This window comes from Arvicanthis niloticus, chromosome 11 (genome assembly GCF_011762505.2).
Source record: "Arvicanthis niloticus isolate mArvNil1 chromosome 11, mArvNil1.pat.X, whole genome shotgun sequence".
Taxonomy (NCBI): Eukaryota; Metazoa; Chordata; class Mammalia; order Rodentia; family Muridae; genus Arvicanthis; species Arvicanthis niloticus.
The window spans coordinates 26,354,832-26,373,922 of record NC_047668.1 but is presented as its reverse complement, the minus strand read 5'-3'; the positions used below and the strand labels follow the sequence as shown (position 1 = coordinate 26,373,922).

Below are 19,091 nucleotides of genomic sequence, written 5' to 3'. Positions count from 1 at the left end.
TTTGACGGTAAGCCTTGATCTTCTCATGGTGAGAAAGTTGGCCTGATAATTGCAGGAATGTGGCGTGGGATGGAACAGTTTGTCTTCATGCCTCCCCTGCCTTTCACCTGCAGCTAAACAGCAAATACCTTGCAGTATTCACAAGATTGGGAAGGAAAGAATACTGATGAGCAGGTGTCCAGGATTGCTCATGACAGCCCTAATTCTAGGGTGAACAGGATACCTATATACTGAGGGCAATCTCGGGGGGCAGCAGTATGTTTCCATCTTAAGTTTCAAGGCACATCTTAGGTAGTGATGTGGACCTGCAGTTTCAATAAAGTTGTTCTAGAGCAACCTGGCAGGAAAATGTGAGACCTTACAGAAAAAAGACATGTCTTCCTGATACGCATGTATGTTGAGTTTATTTCCATTTAATTGAGAATTATCCATTCTGCAATCTGCGCATTGCTCTCTGTGTTTTAGAGATCTCATCAAAGTGCTCAAGTGGTACGTGGACAGGATAACAGAAGCAGAGCGCCAGGAGCATATCCAGGAAGTGTTGAAGGTAATAACAGGCCGTTGAAAACAGATGACAGACAGAGTCTCACAAAGCTGTTATGTGATGATTGGAGACTAATTGGTTCTTCTGCACAGACAGTAATTGGTGATGATACATTACTGACATTCTAATCCAAGGATCTTAATCAGTTTATGACTGCTCCAGAGCTGATGAAATTTGAAAGGGACTTTGCCAGGCCTGTCCACAGGAACCTGCTGCAGATTGAATCCTGCAGAGATGATGTCCAAGAAGGGTAGAAGTAGGAGCATGGGAAGAGACTGTAGTGAGCAGTTAATTAAACTTGGAAATTTCTGCCTATTTCACACCCTGACAGAGATCTACTAAGAACCCTTTAGCTAAGTTTTAAGCAACAGTAGGCTCACCGAACAGGGATCACAATGAAGGAACTTCAGGCTTTACTGAGTCTCATGGTTTAGTAACTCCCACATCTCTTGACCCAATATATTGAGCCACAGTGATATTAGCATGGCCTTCACATATGTTTTAGAAATACAACTTCCCCAACTCCTCAATCCTTTCCCTCTCCTTCTTTCTCCTCCTATCTCCCTATCTCTGTATGAGATAAGGTCTCATTATGTAACCCAGGATGGACTCCAATGCTCAATGTGCTTGTGTAATCCTCTTAAGTAAAGAATGAAGATTTGGGACAAGGGAAATAGTTCAGTAGTATGTTTGCCTAGCAAGCATAAGGCCCTGGGCTCATCTTCAGTACTGCCACAGTACTGTCAAGGGATTTGCTAGCCCTAGCCGTCCCCTGATTCATATTGAGACCATTCTATGTGATGTCAGCAGATAAACAGATAATACATACATACATACATAAAGATTGTAAAACAGGCACTTTCTTTCATTATCATTTTATTCACTTGGTCTTCTTGGAAGTAAACTGCTAAGTGGCAAATCACTTTTGAAAATATTCATCTCTCCATCAGCTAAATTAAAACAAAAAGTATTTGAAGATCAAAAAATATTCAGTGTTTCTAACTTCAGAAATTATAAAGAATTTTTAACATGTTTTGCTTCTCTGGCATCAAAGAAGAATGGCTTTTCCCCTTTAAGTATACATCACTCAAACATCTCAGGGTGCCTCAATTTTAGGATGAATTATTTAAAAGTCTAACACTGTTCTGTAATATTTTCTATGCTATGTCATTGTTACATAAATATGCTCAGAGTCCTTTGAAGATAACTTTCTAACACTCTTGTTTCAAGGCACAAGAATACATTTTTAAGTATATAGTTCAATCCCGAAGGCTGTTTTCCCTTGCCACCGGAGGGCAGAATGAAGAGGAATTCCGCTGCTGCATCCAGGAGCTCCTTATGTCCGTCCGCTTCTTCCTCTCACAAGAGAGCAAAGGAACTGGAGCATTGTCTCAGTCACAGGTAATTGTTTTCCATCTCTGCTGAATAGAGGAAAACTGTGGCTGCAGTTTGCCTTGTTTTACACGCCAGCTTGACTGAGTAGCCTAGCTGCCTTCTTCGTGTAGCTTCGCCATCATCAGTATTAGACTTTGAAGATCCCTGGGCTCTCTGTACTGGCGTAACACAAACAACTCCATTCCCCAGATCCCATGCTGGAGTAGGGGCAGTTTGCAGCAGCCTTGTTTTCATTTACTAGAACACATTCACGTGGCTAGACACTGTCACTCTCATCTGGGAGATGGAATGTCACTAGAGCCTGGTTCTTTCCCCCAGCCTCATTGCTTTTCAATCTGTCAACTTGAGAACCATTCTCTTGGACTCTGCTAAATTCATTTTATCTTCTTGTATTTTACTTACTATCATCTTCATGGGACTGATCAAAGATAATGCTGAGTCAGTGCTGCCAGATTCTATTACTGGGAGTCGCCTCACATGAGTTTGTCTGTCTGTGTGTGTGCTTGGGATGTACACCTGTACCAATATGTTGTTGGCTGTTTTATTTTGAGACAGGGTATCATTTAACCTAGTCCGGCTTCTACCTCTCAAGGGTTGGGATGGCAGATACAAACTAGCATGCCTGGCTCTGATTTTCTTTTCTTTCTTTCTTTCTTTCTTTCTTTCTTTCTTTCTTTCTTTTTTTTTTTTTTATTTGTTTTTGGCTTTTTTTTTTTTTAAAGTTCTGGATCTATCTACATTCAAAATAGCATTGCCTTTTATATATTCGCAGAGACACTTCTGAGTATGTTTCTCTATCTTTTCTTAATCCTTCTTGTGTATTTTTAATTTTGATGGCTTGGTTAAAAGCTGTCAGATAGAGAAGCAGCCTCCCACCATCCTCTGGAAACTTCAAATCTTTGAGAACTAGAGCTTTTAATATGAAGATTAAAGCAAACTGGGTCCTAAGAATGCTGATGTCATCTGGAGTCATGTGGCATGTGGCAGGCCTACAGTATAGTGTCCCAGCACCAGAACGCCACCGTCCTCTGGTTACAGCACTGTGCTTTTCCTGAATGCTTACACAGCTAGTCTTGTTATTCTCTTCCTTACACACATGGACTTGTCTTCCACCCTGGCCAGCATGTAACAGGCTTTTTTAAATGTCATCTTATACTCTGTAGTTAACAATCCAATCCTGGCACCAAAAAACTTGCCAGAGACCTCAGAGGCAAGCTTTGGCCTTGGCAGAACTGACTTGTAGGAGTTGATAATTTGGGAAGGATAATCCAGTAGGCTCACCACATATTCCTTAGAGGTCTCAGAATTTACTACTTGGTGATTAAGGTTTTACCCCGAAACATCTGTATTAACTGTTGCTAATCACAGAGACCACATCTGCCTACTTTGCACCTGAAAGATGTCTTTCTATCCTTAAGAATAACTTTAAATTATTATGTCTTCTAAGAGATCCAAGACATTTTTTCTTCCTCTTCTAAAACTACAGAAATATTTCTATACCTTCATCGTACTCCTGTGAGCCCCAGCCTTCCCTAAGGTACCTTTGATTGCTGTGATTCTTCAGGGTATGGCAGCCCTGATGCTTCTCTGTCACTCGGACTTTCATTTCTAACCCTGCTGAAATCATTCCTTACTCTGTACACTGTTTACTTATATATGTGTATATGATCATTTTAGTTTTATGCAAAGTCAGAGTTAATGTAAGATTATGAGATACTGGTTTTCTATAATAATAATAATAATAATAATAATAATAATAATAATAAGTGCATTGCATCCCAATATTTTGGTCATAAGGTTAATGACAGATTTCTTCCCATTCCAGGTTCACTGATGACCCTACACTCCTCTTAAAGAAAATAGGAGGGCAAAATTTTGGTTAATTCAAGATGTTAGTTTTCTACTGATGCTAACATACCTTAGCTTGATGGCCTTAAAACAGCTTTGACTTGCAGTTTTATAGGTCAGGAGTCTACTCAGGCTTAGTTGAATTCCCAGGAGTTTCCCGGAGTCAAAATCAGAACTTGATTTCTTACCTGAAGCCTTTGAATAAGAACAGGACCTTTCAAGCTATTGGTAGAAACTGTGAGGTCAGGGGCCTCTCCCTGCAGGCTGCCAGTAGAGGCTGGGGTTGTGGGAGGTGGTCTCTTTTGGAGGCCACTCTGAATGTTTTTTATATCTGGTTGCTTCAAATCCAGCAGCCATATGCTGTGCTCTGTCCATGCTCTCAATCTCTCTAGGACTCCTACGATGAAATCAAAACAAAACAACAAAAAAGCCCTAATGGTTTGTGGTTAGGTTAGGCCTACCTATATAGTTTCCATATTTAAGAGTCAGCTAAGTAGCATCTTTCATTTTTTTTCTGCAAAACCCCTTTGGCAATGCAACATAAAGTAATTGCAAAGCTACCTGGGACAAAAGTCATGGTCAGTCATCTTAGAATTGCATCTACCTTATCCAGAGCCAAGGATCATACTGGCCTAAGTTTTTAAACTGTGTTAAAAGTAGAAACTTAGTTTGCTGGCTTGACATTGTGGGAGTCTTTCCCACATCAGTTACAACCCAGCACAGATGCTGATTCCTGGAGACAAAGGGACCTTCCCAGTATTCTATCAAGTGGGCTAAGGGATTGCTACCCAATGGGTCTGCTCATCAGTGGGGCAAGTAATTGCTTCTCAGTGGGTCATCTCATCTTAGGCCTGGTAGGAAGATTCATTTATTCCTCTTAGCCAAAGCCCAACTTGGCAACAATTTTTTCCTGGATAGCCCTCCCATGGACAGGCAGGATCCAGAACCAGCTTGGCTGTGTTGCCATTTCCCATTTCATGTACTGACTCCTGCCCCAGAATTTTCTGGAAAAGAAGACAAAGGGCAAAAAAGGATAAAGGCCCCAGACCTTGCTTCAAGTTCCCTGTAATTATTTTTCTCTATTTGTCTTAGGGCATAGGAAGGTCAAGACCAAATTGTACTTTTATTTTTATTTTCAGTAACAACCCTTAGCTTGTCCCAGGGCAGCTCTGGCTTCCTGCCCTCATCTTAAAGTATTTCTCACTTTATGTTTTTTAGTGGTCATATTACAAAGGTACCTTACATTTCAGGGACACCAAGATACTTTTTTCAAGTATAATAAAGAATGCAGGAATATATTAAGGGATACATGAAGAAGATGATTTGACTTTTTGTAAGCAGGGAGACTCATTGATTTTTTTTTGTTTTTATTTATTTATTCCATTTATGTGACTCAGTTCTTTGCCAAGTCCACCAATGTTTACAAAAGTACATTCTGTAGCAGGAAATACCAAGTCAGTCATTTGAAGAATATTCAAGAAAAAGCATAGTTTCTTGAAAAACAGTCATGAAGTTTTTATTTAGAAAGAGAAAGAAATCACAATAAAATATATTTGAAAATATTAGGGGCTGTGGTTGTAGCCCTGTAGAAAGGCTATTGGTCTAGCCTGCACAAAGGTTCCACCCTCAGGACAAATAAAAACTTGGTGACATTTTACATCCTATTTTTCACTGGATCAGTAATTCATTTGTATCCCTTCTTTGTTTTAAGGCTGTGTTCCTGAGTTCCTTTCCGGCTGTGTACTCAGAACTGTTGAAGCTGTTTGATGTCCGGGAAGTGGCCAACTTGGTACAGGACACCCTAGGCAGCCTGCCTACCATCATGCATGTGGATGATTCTCTGCAAGCAATTAAGCTTCAGTGCATTGGCAAAACTGTAGAGAGCCAGCTCTATACCAACCCAGGTACGGTGATGATGCTCTATGGTAAAATTTTGTATCTAGAAAGCCCTTCATGTGTTGTAGCCAGTGGGTCAAAGAAGCAAGTAAAAATCAAACACGCTTTCAAAAGTATTATACTTTCGATGGGAAATGTATTATCTGTCAGATATAAAAGTATGACTACTAAAATATCATTTCTAGACTGAATAGGCCAACCATAGTGGCTCACACTTGTAGTTCTAGGTACTTAGGAGGCAGATGCAGGTGGATCCATTAAATCCAGATGTTTCAGGCCAGCCTGAGCAGAGTGCACATATTGAAACCCAATAGCAAAAGAAGGAAGGGGACTGGGGAGGGCATGGAATAAATTATTCATTGTAATCACAACGAGTAGTGAGTAGTATGGGCATAGGTCTCCTGCCCACATTGTTGTGGATTTTTCATTATAAGATCAAGAGAAAAGCAAACTTTTCCTTCTGAGATATATATATCTGATATGATCCTTGTTTGTCTGGTTTTGTCAATGGTTCCCATCAGCTTGTATCTTAGTCACTGGTCTATATCTGTAAAGAGATACCATGATAAAAACAACTTAATTTGTAAAAAGCACATGTAATTGGGGCTTGCTTACAGTTTCAGAGGGTTTCAGAGTATGTCATCATCACACTGGGAAACGTGGTGGGAGGCAGGCAGGCATCACTGTGGCTGAAAGCATATATTTTAGGTTCAATGTGTGAGCGAGACTGAGCCTGGTGTGACCTTTTGAAACCTCAAAGATCACCCCCAATGACATACCACCTTCAATAAGGCCATATCTCATATTCCTTCCTAAACAGTCCATCAACTGGGAATTAAACATCCAAATATATGAGTCTGTGGTGGCTATTCTCATCCAAACCTACATAGTTCGTCTTCTGAAACTGTATGGAAGTTGTTTGTACTCATCTTTTTATGTTATCCCAATACCAAGTAATCAGCTACCAAGTGAATTTTGCTGTACTAGTGATCATTAAATCCTGTTGTGTCTTCATTTTTTTTTTAAATTCATTTTCCTGAAGATAATAGTGAAGTATCCACCCCATTTTAAAATTTACTTGAAGAAATTTCCATCTGATTCACCAACTAAAAAGTTTTTAAGATAAACTATATCTGAAGTTATTTTTCCATTTGAATGTATATTCACATATATATAGCATCAAACATACTGGGAAAAAATATGATTTCATCATAAAACATCTTAAGTATACAGGTAAAAAGAGAGCATAGAAGTCAATTATGAACAAATCTTAACATCAAAGTATTTAAGTCTCTTATTAAGGAATTCATTACTTTCTTATCTTCTTAGCTGGGCATGGTGGTGGCACAGGCCTACAATCCTAGCACTTGAGTGGCAGAGGCAGGCAGATCTCTGAGTTCAAGGTCAGTCTGGTCTACAGAGTGAGTTCCAGGACAGCCAGGTCATTTTTTCCTTTCGCTGAATCAATAATGCTTCAATTAATGTAGAAGAAAGTTCAATCAGATTTCTTCTGGTTAAAAGAAAAAAAAATCAGATCACTCTACAGCAGTGTGTGGGGGGGTCACCTCTGACTATCAGAAAACACAGATATTTATATTACAGTTCATGATCGTAGCAAAATTACAGTTAGAAAGTAGCAATGAAAATAATTTTATGGTTTGGGGTCACCACAACATGAGGAACTATTTGAACGGGTTGTGGCATTAGGAAGGTTGAGAACCACTGACCTAGAAGAAAGATATATTTTTGCAGGTAGCTTCTGAACTGTTTGTTGGAAGCGATCAGGGACTTATCTAGGGTTGAGGGCAGAGGTGTACAAAGGACAGGGGTGGACCAAGTCCCTAGTTTAACTCAGGCACCAACTCTGCTTTCCCCAAGCTAAGGAAGGTTATTGACTTCTGTCACACAGGAATTGTGATTTCTGCCATATTTTCCCACACTAAGTAGATGATTCTTCATTCATTGAAGTCCTACACTAAAAGGTCAGCTAAGAGCACCAAAATAAGCTTTTGATGGTAATGAAGTTATTTGAGAGGATTTGATTCATTCCACAGACCCTTTGGATTCCTGGCCTTGAGGGAACAAAATAGGAAAAGCAAGGTCAGAGAGCTTTTCAAGAAGTCAATACAATGACGAAGTTAATGAGGTCTCTGTGTGAGTTGGTGAGAATGTCTGCAAAGCTAACTCTGGATATATTCTGCAGGGTCTGTGCCAGGGCCCTGAAGCCGAGGCTCAGAGTCAGGATTAGGAAGTTGATAGTTGCCATTGGGCATGGGGTAGGTGTAAGCGGTAGGAACCCTGTGTGCTCCTTCTATGAGGGCTACTCCCCTTGGAGGATGATTGTGGAGAAGCAAAGGCCACTCACAATCAGCAGACTTAAAACTGCTTCTCTCACTTCACAAGTGATGTTTAGCTTCATATTCACTGACTCATCACTGAAGAAAACAAAGACTGTCACATGCAAGTGATAGGGTACAGCATATTCAGAGGAAGCCTGTCTCATGGAGAAAAACAGGAAGTGTCCCTGGGAGTCTTCCAAGATAGAATAGAACTTGTTAAATCACATGGTACTCCCCAGGAGTGTTAGGAAAACCTAGAGAGGGTTGCAAGTGATCATAGCATTCAAACTCACTGTGAACTCAAGGGACAAGCATGTTGGTCTACAGAATCCTCATGAATGAAGAGATATTGGAAGGAAAACCAAATGTGTGATATGAATGCCTGTGCTGACAAGTGGACTAAAATAATTAGACTGTCATTAGAAGAGGGACAGTATAAAATTGTAACAACGGGCGTGGTAGGATAAACAAAGAACCACAATACAAATGGTCTCAGTGCTGGCCCACTCAACACAGAGCAGGGGAAGGACAACCTTTGCCTTCTCAAATAAAACAAAATGTACATCTTAAACAGAGAATAGAAATTAAGTGAATTTGTTCTGACTTCTCAATGAAAACTATATCCAAATGACAAGGGATATGATGACATTTTAATTTTATTATAAACACAAGCTAAGGCTAAGATAATAAAAAAGATGAAGTGAGGTCAGTGTTTTGAAGATGCTGGTAGATAGTAGTTTATCATTGCTCTTGTAATGGGAACCACACCTTGGTGGCTTTAAAGAAATTATGCAAACTCCTTCTCTGTAGAGCAGAGCTTCATGATGATTTGACTGCACGAAATTCAGGGTGCTTCCAGACCTGTTCTCCTGTGTGAAGGCCTAAGGAACTGGTCATCTTCTTAATATTTTATAGCTTTAGAGGCCATCTGCACACTTATGCTCATGGTTCCCTCACTTCCTCTTCAAAGTTAGGATTACAGCATCTTTAGTCTTCTCTCTCTGTCTCTCTTATCTCTCTCTGTGTCTGTCACTCTATCTCTCTGTCTTTCTCTGTCACACACACATATATACACACACACACACACACACACACACTTTGGATCCTTCGATCTCTTTCATTCCTAAGGACCCCTATGTTTACAATGGGGCCAGATAAACCTACCTTCTTGCATCTGCAGAGGCTCCTTTGTTATAATATAATTTGCAGGATCCAGGAAGTTGGGATCTGGGAAACAACTTAGGAAACAATCAATTTTCCTTCCCACACATAGGCAGAAGAAACAGATTCAAAAGTACTTTGCTGGCTTCATTCCACGTAAGAAGGTGAAAAAACAGATATCCTGGAATTCTGTTTCAAACAAATGAAGCCCAGAAGGGCTGCAGTTGTATGACTTAGTCCACATATCCCAACCAGGAAGAGGTCAATTCTTCCTTGACAGTTATAACCCAGAGATGGCGGTATGATGAATGGGGATAAGCATGTTCAAAGCTATAATGTTCAGCTAAAGCCACATGACTAATTCTTGATTTTTTTCTCAATGACAACCCCACATCTCCCAACACAGAGTAGGCAGTTACTCTCTGTAATTTATTATGGATGTTAATTTTTATGAGCAGAAACTTGGTCCATGATACAGAAGTAGGAAGAAAATGACAAAGTTAAACAGTTTTCTAGGGGGCTAGTATTAGTAGACAGAAGGAGGTCCCCAGTTGGCCCACATGTTAAGAAAATAAAATTCTAATTTTGGAGAATTTGACCTTAGCTGTATAAGCCCACCAAGAGACCTAGAACATTCTATAACTTAATGTTGTACTAGAATCCTGTTGGAATCTCCATTAAAGAATGGTAAGGAGATGGTAAATCAGCTTCTGCAGGGTCTGTGAGCATTGGCCATGGCTTTGTCCTTGGTGCTAAATACTTGCTGATTAGTTTAACAGGAATCTGTAACCACCACTTACCTATTTTCTTGCTGAGAACAGGTTACGTTTGTATTTGCTTGTAATTGAACCACATGTAAGATGAGTGAGGCTAAGTATAAAGACCTGAATGCCGTTCTGAGGTGAGACACTCCCCTATCCTAGGCCTTCTGAGTCCTGCAGTCTGGGGGCAGAAAGGGAGAAATGAGCTGCCACTGTTCAGTGTCCTTAGATACATTTGTTTACACCCCAGAAAGATTAGACATTGAGAAACAACTGCCATGGTCCCCTATGTGAATGATGCCCTCCACTCTAGGTAAGATGCTCTCAGGTCTCAGCTCAGGGCTGACAAGATGCCTACTTTAACCTACAGAGGGTTAAATAGTTTATGGTGGGAATTCTGTATGAAAGTGATCAGAAGGAATTTCTTTTTACTGACTCTCCAGCCCTACCTGTAATTCTGTAGAATGATATAAAACTATAACAGAAAGTAAGAAAGGGGCTGGGACATTCAGCAGTTATAGTGCTTAGTGCTTTTCTAGAGAAGTCCTGCTTCCTAGATTTCAGCTCCCAGCACTGAAGTCAGGAGACTCACCTGCCAGGATCAACAGTTCCAGGGGATCTGATGCCCTATTCTGACCTCTACAGATACCAGCACACTCATGGCAGGCTCTCACACAAGCACAGAGACATATGTAAATAAAAAGTAAATCTTTTTTAAAAACGAGAGGAAGATAGAATATAATGCTATTTTAAAAGCATGTTCAAGAAATTAGTAGCATAAAATTAGAAAGGATATTTGATTAGGTTTCTATGTTACTAGTAACACTTGCTGGTTAGATCTGCTGTTCTTATGTTGAAAATGTGTACAGGGCATACTGATTGTTTTGTTATATTTTTTTTTTAATTGAGATTTGTCATTGGTTGTCTACTATAAAAATATAAAAATAGTTATCGGGAGTGGAAGGAGTGGGTTAAAGAACAAAATGAAAGAAAGGAAGAGAGGGAGGGAGGGAAAGAGGGAGGGAGAAAAGGAGGGAGGGAGGGAGGGAGGGAGGGAGGGAAAGAAAGAAAGAAAGAAAGAAAGAAAGAAAGAAAGAAAGAAAGAAAGAAAGAAAGAACATTAAAAAAAAACATACTCATGACCTCAGGGGCACTAGCATTCTGTCCCCTTTGCTCTGGCTACTTAATCCTCACCCCAACCCCTCCATACCTGTTCTACAGCTTCCTTTCTCAGGCTTGTCCTGAGGGAAGACTCAGGGCAAGGGCCTTTCCACACACCCTCCACTTCAACTGTTCTTCCCACAGATGTTCACACACTCTTCTGAACTTTATCAAAGATTTACCCCCATGACAGTTTGGGGTTTGGCTTAGGCATCTGTTGGCTGTAACATGTTGGGCTACTCAGGGTTCAGTCTCCACTTTGCTCTCTTGCCATGATTCTGGAGTTTTTGATACTGACCGGTAGTAGCTAGTGCATCACCTGTCTCTGTTTTCATACAACATGGGTGAACTATATGTCTCCCTTGCTCTACCCCTAGCTCATAGATATTTTTACATTTGGCTGCACATCGAGTGTTTAGAAACCAAAGCCTGCTGGCTGCTGGAACCTATCAGATGAGCTTTGCCTTCCCTTCCAATTAAATATTACTATATAGTGCTTTCTGGTTCTTCAGTTTCTAGGTTCATTTCCCTGGTTCTTTCTGTCAAGTAATTGCTTTGTAAGTAAGTAAAGTTTCTGTAGTGGTGTACTACTTACAGAAGGCCCGCAGTAAGTTAGTTTACAGGTTTGAATGTTAATATTTCTTCCTTCCTTCCCTCCCCTCCCCTACCCCTTTCCCTCTTTAACATAAGGCCAGACATCCTTGTACTGGGGTTTCAATGGCAAGCATCAAGAGAATTTTGAGTCTCTTAAGCCCAACTCCTAGGTTTCATAAGTTGATTTATTTGTTTTCTGTCTTTGATCATTGCCTTATAAAGATGAATGGATGGTGAAAAACCACCAGGTACCAGGGAAATTTTTCAATGTGACGGGTGAAGGCCATAATGAAAACACAGAAATAAATGATTTAAAAGAAAAGAATAATGCAGAATATCTCCCAAGCCCCCAAATTAAGTGTGATGTCTCAGTGAGGTGCAAGGCCTAGAAGATGGGATACTGCAGAAATTCCAAAGCTGGTGACACTAGACCTGAGCAAAGATACGAACTGTTAGAGAGAAGAAATAAGAACTTAAATAGGAAGTGTAAGAGATAAAGTATGGAAGTCACCAGAAAAATGGGGCACAAACATGGGAAAATATGTAAGGCAAGATTAAGATAGTCATACTGTCTTAATTAAGGTTTTATTGCTGTGAAGAGACATCACAACCGAGGCAACTCTTGTACAGGAAAACATTTAATTGATTCAGAGATTTAGTCCATTATCATCATGGCAGGAAGCATGGCAGCATCCAAGCAGACATGGTGCTAAGAGTTCTATATTTTGATCTGCAGGCAGCAGAAGGGAACTGTGTGCCACACTTGGTGTAGCATGAGCTGGCCTCCACAGTGACACACTTCCTCCAACAAGGCCACCTTCTAATAGTGTCACTCCCTATGGCCAAGAATTCAAACACATGGTCTATGGGGGCCATTCCTATTCAAACCAACACACACACACTGTTAATATATTTGAAGTCTCAGGTGGAAGGAAATCAGGATAGTTTTCTCCAAGTAAAGGATACTTTATAGCAGTGGTTCTCAACCTTTCCTGTGCTGCTACCCTCTAATACAGTTCCCCATGTTGTGGTGACCCCCAACCATAACATTTTTGTAACTACTTTATAACTACTGTTTTTTTTGCTACTGTTATGACTCATAATTTAAATATTTGTGTTTTCGGATAGTCATAGGCAACCCCTATGAAAGGGTCATTAAACTCCCAAAGGGGTTGCAATCCACGGATTGAGGGCCACTGCTTTACAGGTTGAAAGGGCCAAAGCAAGGTACTTCATATTAAATATACAAATACCATGGATACAATAATTCCTCAATAAATCTGAGAGCTAAAATAGAAAAACAAAGCAATGCAAAAAAATACAGTCTTGTAACAGGGACTGGAAATCACATGATAGAGTGAAAGTGAGGTGCTGTGGTGTGTAGGCATGGGTGTGGGTCCTGTTAGGCTGAATTTTGGGTCCCGAGCATCTGTCACCCCAGGCAGCTTGAACCGCTGCTCAGGGGGTCAGAAGCGTGGGGAATTTGACTGAGTTCGCTCCATGCAGCACTGGGTGGACATAGGACTATGAGAAGTCTCAGGACTCCACTCTGGTTGTGGGGAGATCTCAGTCTGAGGTCCTGCAGGGGCAGAGCTGTTGGGGGTTGGGGGGAACATACGGGCTGGATCAGCCCGCATCCAAGAGGGACTAGGGAGAGAAGCTCCTGCAGTGCCCCAAAGGGTGGATGAGAATCTTGGTCAAGGAGACTCGCTTAGCTGGGTCATGGCTGGCTCAGCTAGCTTGCTTGAGTTGGTGGGCTCTGTGGCTGGAACATAGAGAAGTCCTCTGGCAGAAGATTAGGCAGCAGCTTATTGGTCAAAGGCCCCCTGTAGGGTTCACCACAGTGGGCCCCAAGTATGAGAGGAAGTCCATGGTTTTAAAAGGTGTCCTCAGGGCGGGCCTGAGGTTAAATATCTTTTGCAAAGAGGAGGGTCTGGGAACGAATACTTAATTGGCTATGTCCTCTGGCCTTAGGTATCTCATTAATATGGAGGTCTCTTGAGGCTCTGCGGCCTGTAGTCACACCCTCTACCTGTGCTACTTGACACAAACCTTTCTTTGGGAGGGACTGTAGAAGGCTGTCCTGAGTAAAAGGAACCAGGGCCCAGGAGCAAGGCTGAACACCTACCATCCCCTTAGGGTATCAGGATGCAAGGCCTGTGCTTGACTAGGTACCCAGGTGCCTCTCACAGCCCACTGCCCCACATGAAAGCGTAATTATGTTACTCAGAAACTGGGCTGTAACTCTGGAGAAACCAAAGAGCATGGCAGGAGATAAGAAAGCTACGTGCCCATCTACCATAGTAGACATCATAGATGGTCTACCTCAGAGAGAACACTTAAAACAGCCAAGAGAAGCATTTGGTTTACAAACATGGAGGTAAAACACCCTCAGAATGGGGAGAAAGATAGGAAAGAAACTAGCTGTTACTAAGAAAGGCCTCTTGACTATAGGACTGATGTGTTGGGGGAAGTTGCATCATCTTTAATATACAACTCATAGAGCTAAGACCCCTGTAACACCATGTGCTGTTAGTTTAACAGTCGATATGGAATTGAAAAGTCAATGAGAACTCACTGAGGCTTGTATGGGACTCAGCAGCTGTGACACTAATGTCTCTCTCTCTCTCACAGACTCGAGGTACATTCTCCTGCCTGTCGTGCTGCATCACCTCCACATCCACTTGCAAGAACAGAAGGACTTGATCATGTGTGCACGTATCCTTAGCAACGTATTCTGTCTCATCAAGAAAAATAGCTCAGTAAGTACATGCAGGTCATTGTGTGTGGTTCTCATCAAATGGCTTCTGCAAATAAAATCTTAAATGTCTTTTGACGGAGTCACACGAAGGAGGAACACTCAGAGGCTCCCTTTTCATTTTTAGCCAGGCTGGACTTCTTGGGTTTCCACAGAAGGAATTAAGAAAAATTTAAAAATAAATAAATAAATAAAAATTAAAAACCCCCATGGGATTAGTGTTACCTGGAGTAACCTGGCTTCCTAAAGTTGTATTTCAAGGAAGAACTGAATACCAAGTAAGAAATATTAGAAATCTCAAAGCCTCCCACATGTGTCTTTAATCTTGATGGGATGAAACACTCTGTGGCAAAAATAAATTACTGCTTGCAGGGTGTGGCTGTTTGGGCCAATTCTAGGAAAGACCACATGATCGTGCTTAGAACTTGGCCATGGCAGAAGGCTGAAGATCGGATGCTCCAACATTCTGTAGTATAGGGACTGTCCAGGTGTTTGGCCATGGCCCTCGAATCTAGTCTTGTGGAAATTACAGAAGCAAAGGACAGCCCCCAGGAGACTAGAACTACCTTGCGCCACAACTATTACGCAACCTTAACAGTAGTCTTTTCGTTATGACTTTGAAGATTCCTGTTCTGCTTGCCTCTTGACACTGTATACTTATTGTGTGTTCAGAATACAGCACAAAGTGAGAGAAATGGCATGTTTCCATATCCTTGGAACAATGTCTGGGATTGATGTTCTCAGCTCAGGAGTCTGATATGAAATCTGAATAGGAAAGAAATCCTGTTCTCTTTCTGTCAATCCACAGCTGTTAATGAAACTTTGGGCTTATCCACATCAGGCTACAGAGAAGTTTGAAAGGGGGTGATGAGTCCACCCCCCACCACTTTTCCCCAATTCCACATTAATTTCAGTGCTGTGTTCCCCATTCTTTCTGTGTTTATGAGCTGCTTCTGAAGAGCAGGGGGTAGGAACGATGTCAGGGAGGTGATGGAGAGAGTACCCTGCTGGTATGGAAACGGGTGGTGTTTTAGAGAACCTGTGAGTTCTGCATCTGTGTGATGAGCTGAGCATCCATGGAGGGGCACAGCTTGCTATTCCGCCACCCTACAATCTGAGTCCACCAGTGACATGGAATAAGATGGAGCAATGACAAAAGGGAGAAGGCTTTTGCTAGGCTTTGAAACTCCCTCTGATTGTTTGACCACAAAGGATAAAGCCATTCCTGACTAGAAGGGATTTCCAGGTTACAGTCACTGTGAGTAAAAGCAAGCCAGGTCACTAGACAGACAAAAAGCGAATAGCTATAGTAGAGATGATTTCTTTGTTCTTTTCCGCTACTTAAATTTCAAAATTGCAGTCAGGTTTCAAAATTGCTAAGCCAGGGCTTAGCTCCTAAGGAATTTAGAGCTGAAAGCAGTTCACTGGGAACCTTTGGGAGTTTTCTCACAAGTGTTATGAAATTTATCATTAAATATATGTGTGTGTTTATATAATATATATATTTGTATATATACCTATATAGATAATATATAAACTTTTGTGCAATATATGAAATTGCATAGAAGTTTTTCCCCATGAAATTATGTTAAGAACCCATTCTCCTATGCAGCAGGCAGTGCCAAGATAATCTCTCTGGAGTCCTGAAGTGTGGATGGTATTAAGCATTTCAGAAAATCCAGTCCCTCTCCTGGCTACTAACCAGGGCTCTCTGTGACCAACAATACTCATCTAGACTACTCTCCAGTTTCTTATGTTTACATGTAGGCTTTAAAAAAAACGCTTCTATGGGAATAGTCATTTGCATATAAACCAGTCTTGGAAAATGATCTGTGTGACTGCTGTGCCGAAAAGACTCAATGTAAGCACATTTAGGACTTAAGGAAATCATACTGTAAGAGAACACTACAGCCTAGAGAGGCTCCCTGCTTTGCCCACAAGTTCCTTAGCAGCAGGCCTAGCCTCAGAATTGGTGTTTTTTACACTGTGCCTTTTTTGTTTATATCTCAACTTTTATTGCATAGCCAGACGGTGTGCTTTGGGGCAAGCCGTTGACTCTCTGAAGTTATCTTTCTCTGCAAGGCCATTTTTTTTTTTTTTTCTGTTGAGGTCTACATCTCTTATTGTCCTAAGTTCCCCCAGTCTTTGATTTGGGGATTGACTCCCTTTGTCCTTAAAAAGAGATTTGGTGCATGCAGAGGCAGTCTCCTGACACAGTGTTTTTGATTTTTCTCTCCTAAGGAAAAGTCTGTGCTGGAGGAAATAGATGTCATAGTGGCCAGCTTGCTGGATATCCTGCTCAGGACCATACTGGAGATCACCAGTCGGCCTCAGGCAACAAGCTCCACCATGAGGCTGCAGTTCCAGGATGTGACTGTAAGATCATAAGCATGCGGCATGTGGCACATATACTGGCTGTGCCTGGTTGTGTTCCTTAAAGCTCTATTCCCCTTGGCGATGGGTTGTAATGTGACTATGGGAAATCTGGTCTTCAGGATGAACTGTGAGCATTGCTGGACCACAGGAGGTTGTGTTCACTATGCAAAAAAGTAAGGTAGAAAGCCTGTAGGTAAGGATGCTGTCATAAGCAAGTCTGAATTTCAGAAAAACAACTTTTGCATTTTTACTTTTCTAAATTTAAACTCACCTATGATTTTATATCCCTAGTCAACTTGATAGCTTTTATTCCCCAAATTTTCTATAGAAGAAAGAATAGGGTTACAATAGCTAGAATTAGAGACCCTATGTGATAATTCTGGATTTTTGACCTCCAGTCATTAGGACCTTAACTTTTTTAATCTTCAGTTTGGTTGTGTTAAATGAGAAGGTTTACCTTGGTAAATCTTAAGGGACTTTCAAGCTTAACTGTCTTAGAATGATAGCATAGCATGATTCAGGCAAAGTATTAAGAAATAATGTCACATATTTTACACATATGCCTCTGTAAATGCTATCAGTGTAAACACATGCTGTGTTTATTTATGGCAGTGTGAAGGATCAAATCCAGGGCGTCATGTGTGGTAGACAAGTACTTTACCATTGAGTTATCCATATACATAAGAATTTCTATTTTTAAAAAATCACATGAGGTTTGATATTTAAAATGTTTATATATTAAACAATATTCCTCCAAGCAAGAGCTCTCATTTGTAGCTGTAGCGGTAGATACTCTTAATATTCACCTGGAAATTATGTACACAAGTGTTAATTAAGCACTCGCTATCAGCTTCACTAACTGTGCTGTGGTGCTTGAGAATGTTCAGCTCTAGATACAAATAACTCTCCTTTTTATTTAAAAACTAGAAAGTCTGGGATCTTTAGGGAGCTTTGTGGAAGAGGAGGCAGAAAGAGTGTAAGAGCCAGAGGGGATGGAGGACACCAAGGAATCAGGCCTTCTAGACACAACAGAGCTGACGCGTATGAACTCACAGAGACTGGGGCAGCATGTGCAGGGTCTGCACCTGATAGCATCCTCAGGCTAAAAGGACAAACAGACACACACCCCAATCCCTAACACAGAAGCTATGTTCAACTGATAGACCCTTGCAAATGAAAAACTTGTTTTCTTCAAGGGAGTCTCAGTGGGGAAATAGTATTCTTAAGGGTAGGGCCTATACCCGGTTGTCGAAGGCCAACACAAAACACACTCCATGGTGTCTTTGCATGTTCTTTGTCTCATAATGTTAAACCAGGACATTCTTTTTAACATTACAGGTCCTTTATGTAAATATTATAGCTTCTCTCTGTTTCCTGTGTGAGAGAAAAAAAAAAAAAACTAGAAGGGAGGTGAGGCTATAAACTCTAAAAGCCTACCCTCAATGATCTACCTCCTGCACTCAGTCTCCACTTCCTAAACGTTTCATAACTTCCCCAAACAGTGCCAACAGCTGGGGACCAAGTAGTCAAATACATGAGACTATGAGAGACATTTTTCATCCAAATCATCACTACAAGTAAAGTTAAAGTATCTTAACAAACTAAGATTTTTTAACATGTTTTACTTAAATACATACATACACACACCACATAAAGTAATATATATATATATATTACTATATATATTATATATATATATATGTAGGAAAGGGGAAAGGAGAAATCAGTCAACCCCAGTACTAGTAAGAGGGCTCCATGGTTAAGAGCATTGACTGTTCCTCCAGAGGACCCAACTTCTATGCACCTACATGGCAGCTCAGCCACCACCCATAACTCAAGTTCCAGAGGATCTAGTGTCCTCTTCCAGCCTCAGTGGATTCCAGGCACACATGAGTGCACAGACACATATGCAGGCAAAATACTCCATACACATGAAGTAAAAAAAATATTTAATTCTAATGTATGTAGTAGCTGAACTGTCTTATCTAAAATAAAGAAGTTTGAATTACAGTTTTAGATGGTCTAAGGAGCCTGAAATGTGAAATGGCACCCAACCCCTCATGTTATGTTGTTATCTGATGAGTGGTGGGTGCTCAAAACCACTGGAGTTTGTTACATGTTTGAAGGCTTAAGTGATTATTTGGTTTTTGTTTTGCTTTATTGTTTTTTAAGTTAACCTTTTTTATTTTGTATTACTATAAAAATCATGTGCAGATATAAGAAGCAATGTAAAAACATTTCGTGTTTCTTTTACCAAG

The 19,091-nt window shown here is 40.8% G+C and overlaps 1 protein-coding gene across 4 annotated transcripts in view; it reads left to right on the top strand.

Annotated features, from left to right (window-relative positions):
* Positions 1-19,091, top strand: part of Dock4 (dedicator of cytokinesis 4) — a 400,837-nt gene that overhangs the window by 284,120 nt on the left and 97,626 nt on the right. For all 4 annotated transcript variants that reach the window (XM_076941952.1, XM_076941953.1, XM_034514331.2 and 1 more), the window contains exons 21-25: positions 466-547; positions 1,775-1,945; positions 5,499-5,691; positions 14,334-14,461; positions 16,699-16,833. In XM_076941952.1, coding sequence (XP_076798067.1) covers positions 466-547; positions 1,775-1,945; positions 5,499-5,691; positions 14,334-14,461; positions 16,699-16,833 — 709 coding nt within the window. The remainder of the gene's footprint in view (positions 1-465; positions 548-1,774; positions 1,946-5,498; positions 5,692-14,333; positions 14,462-16,698; positions 16,834-19,091) is intronic.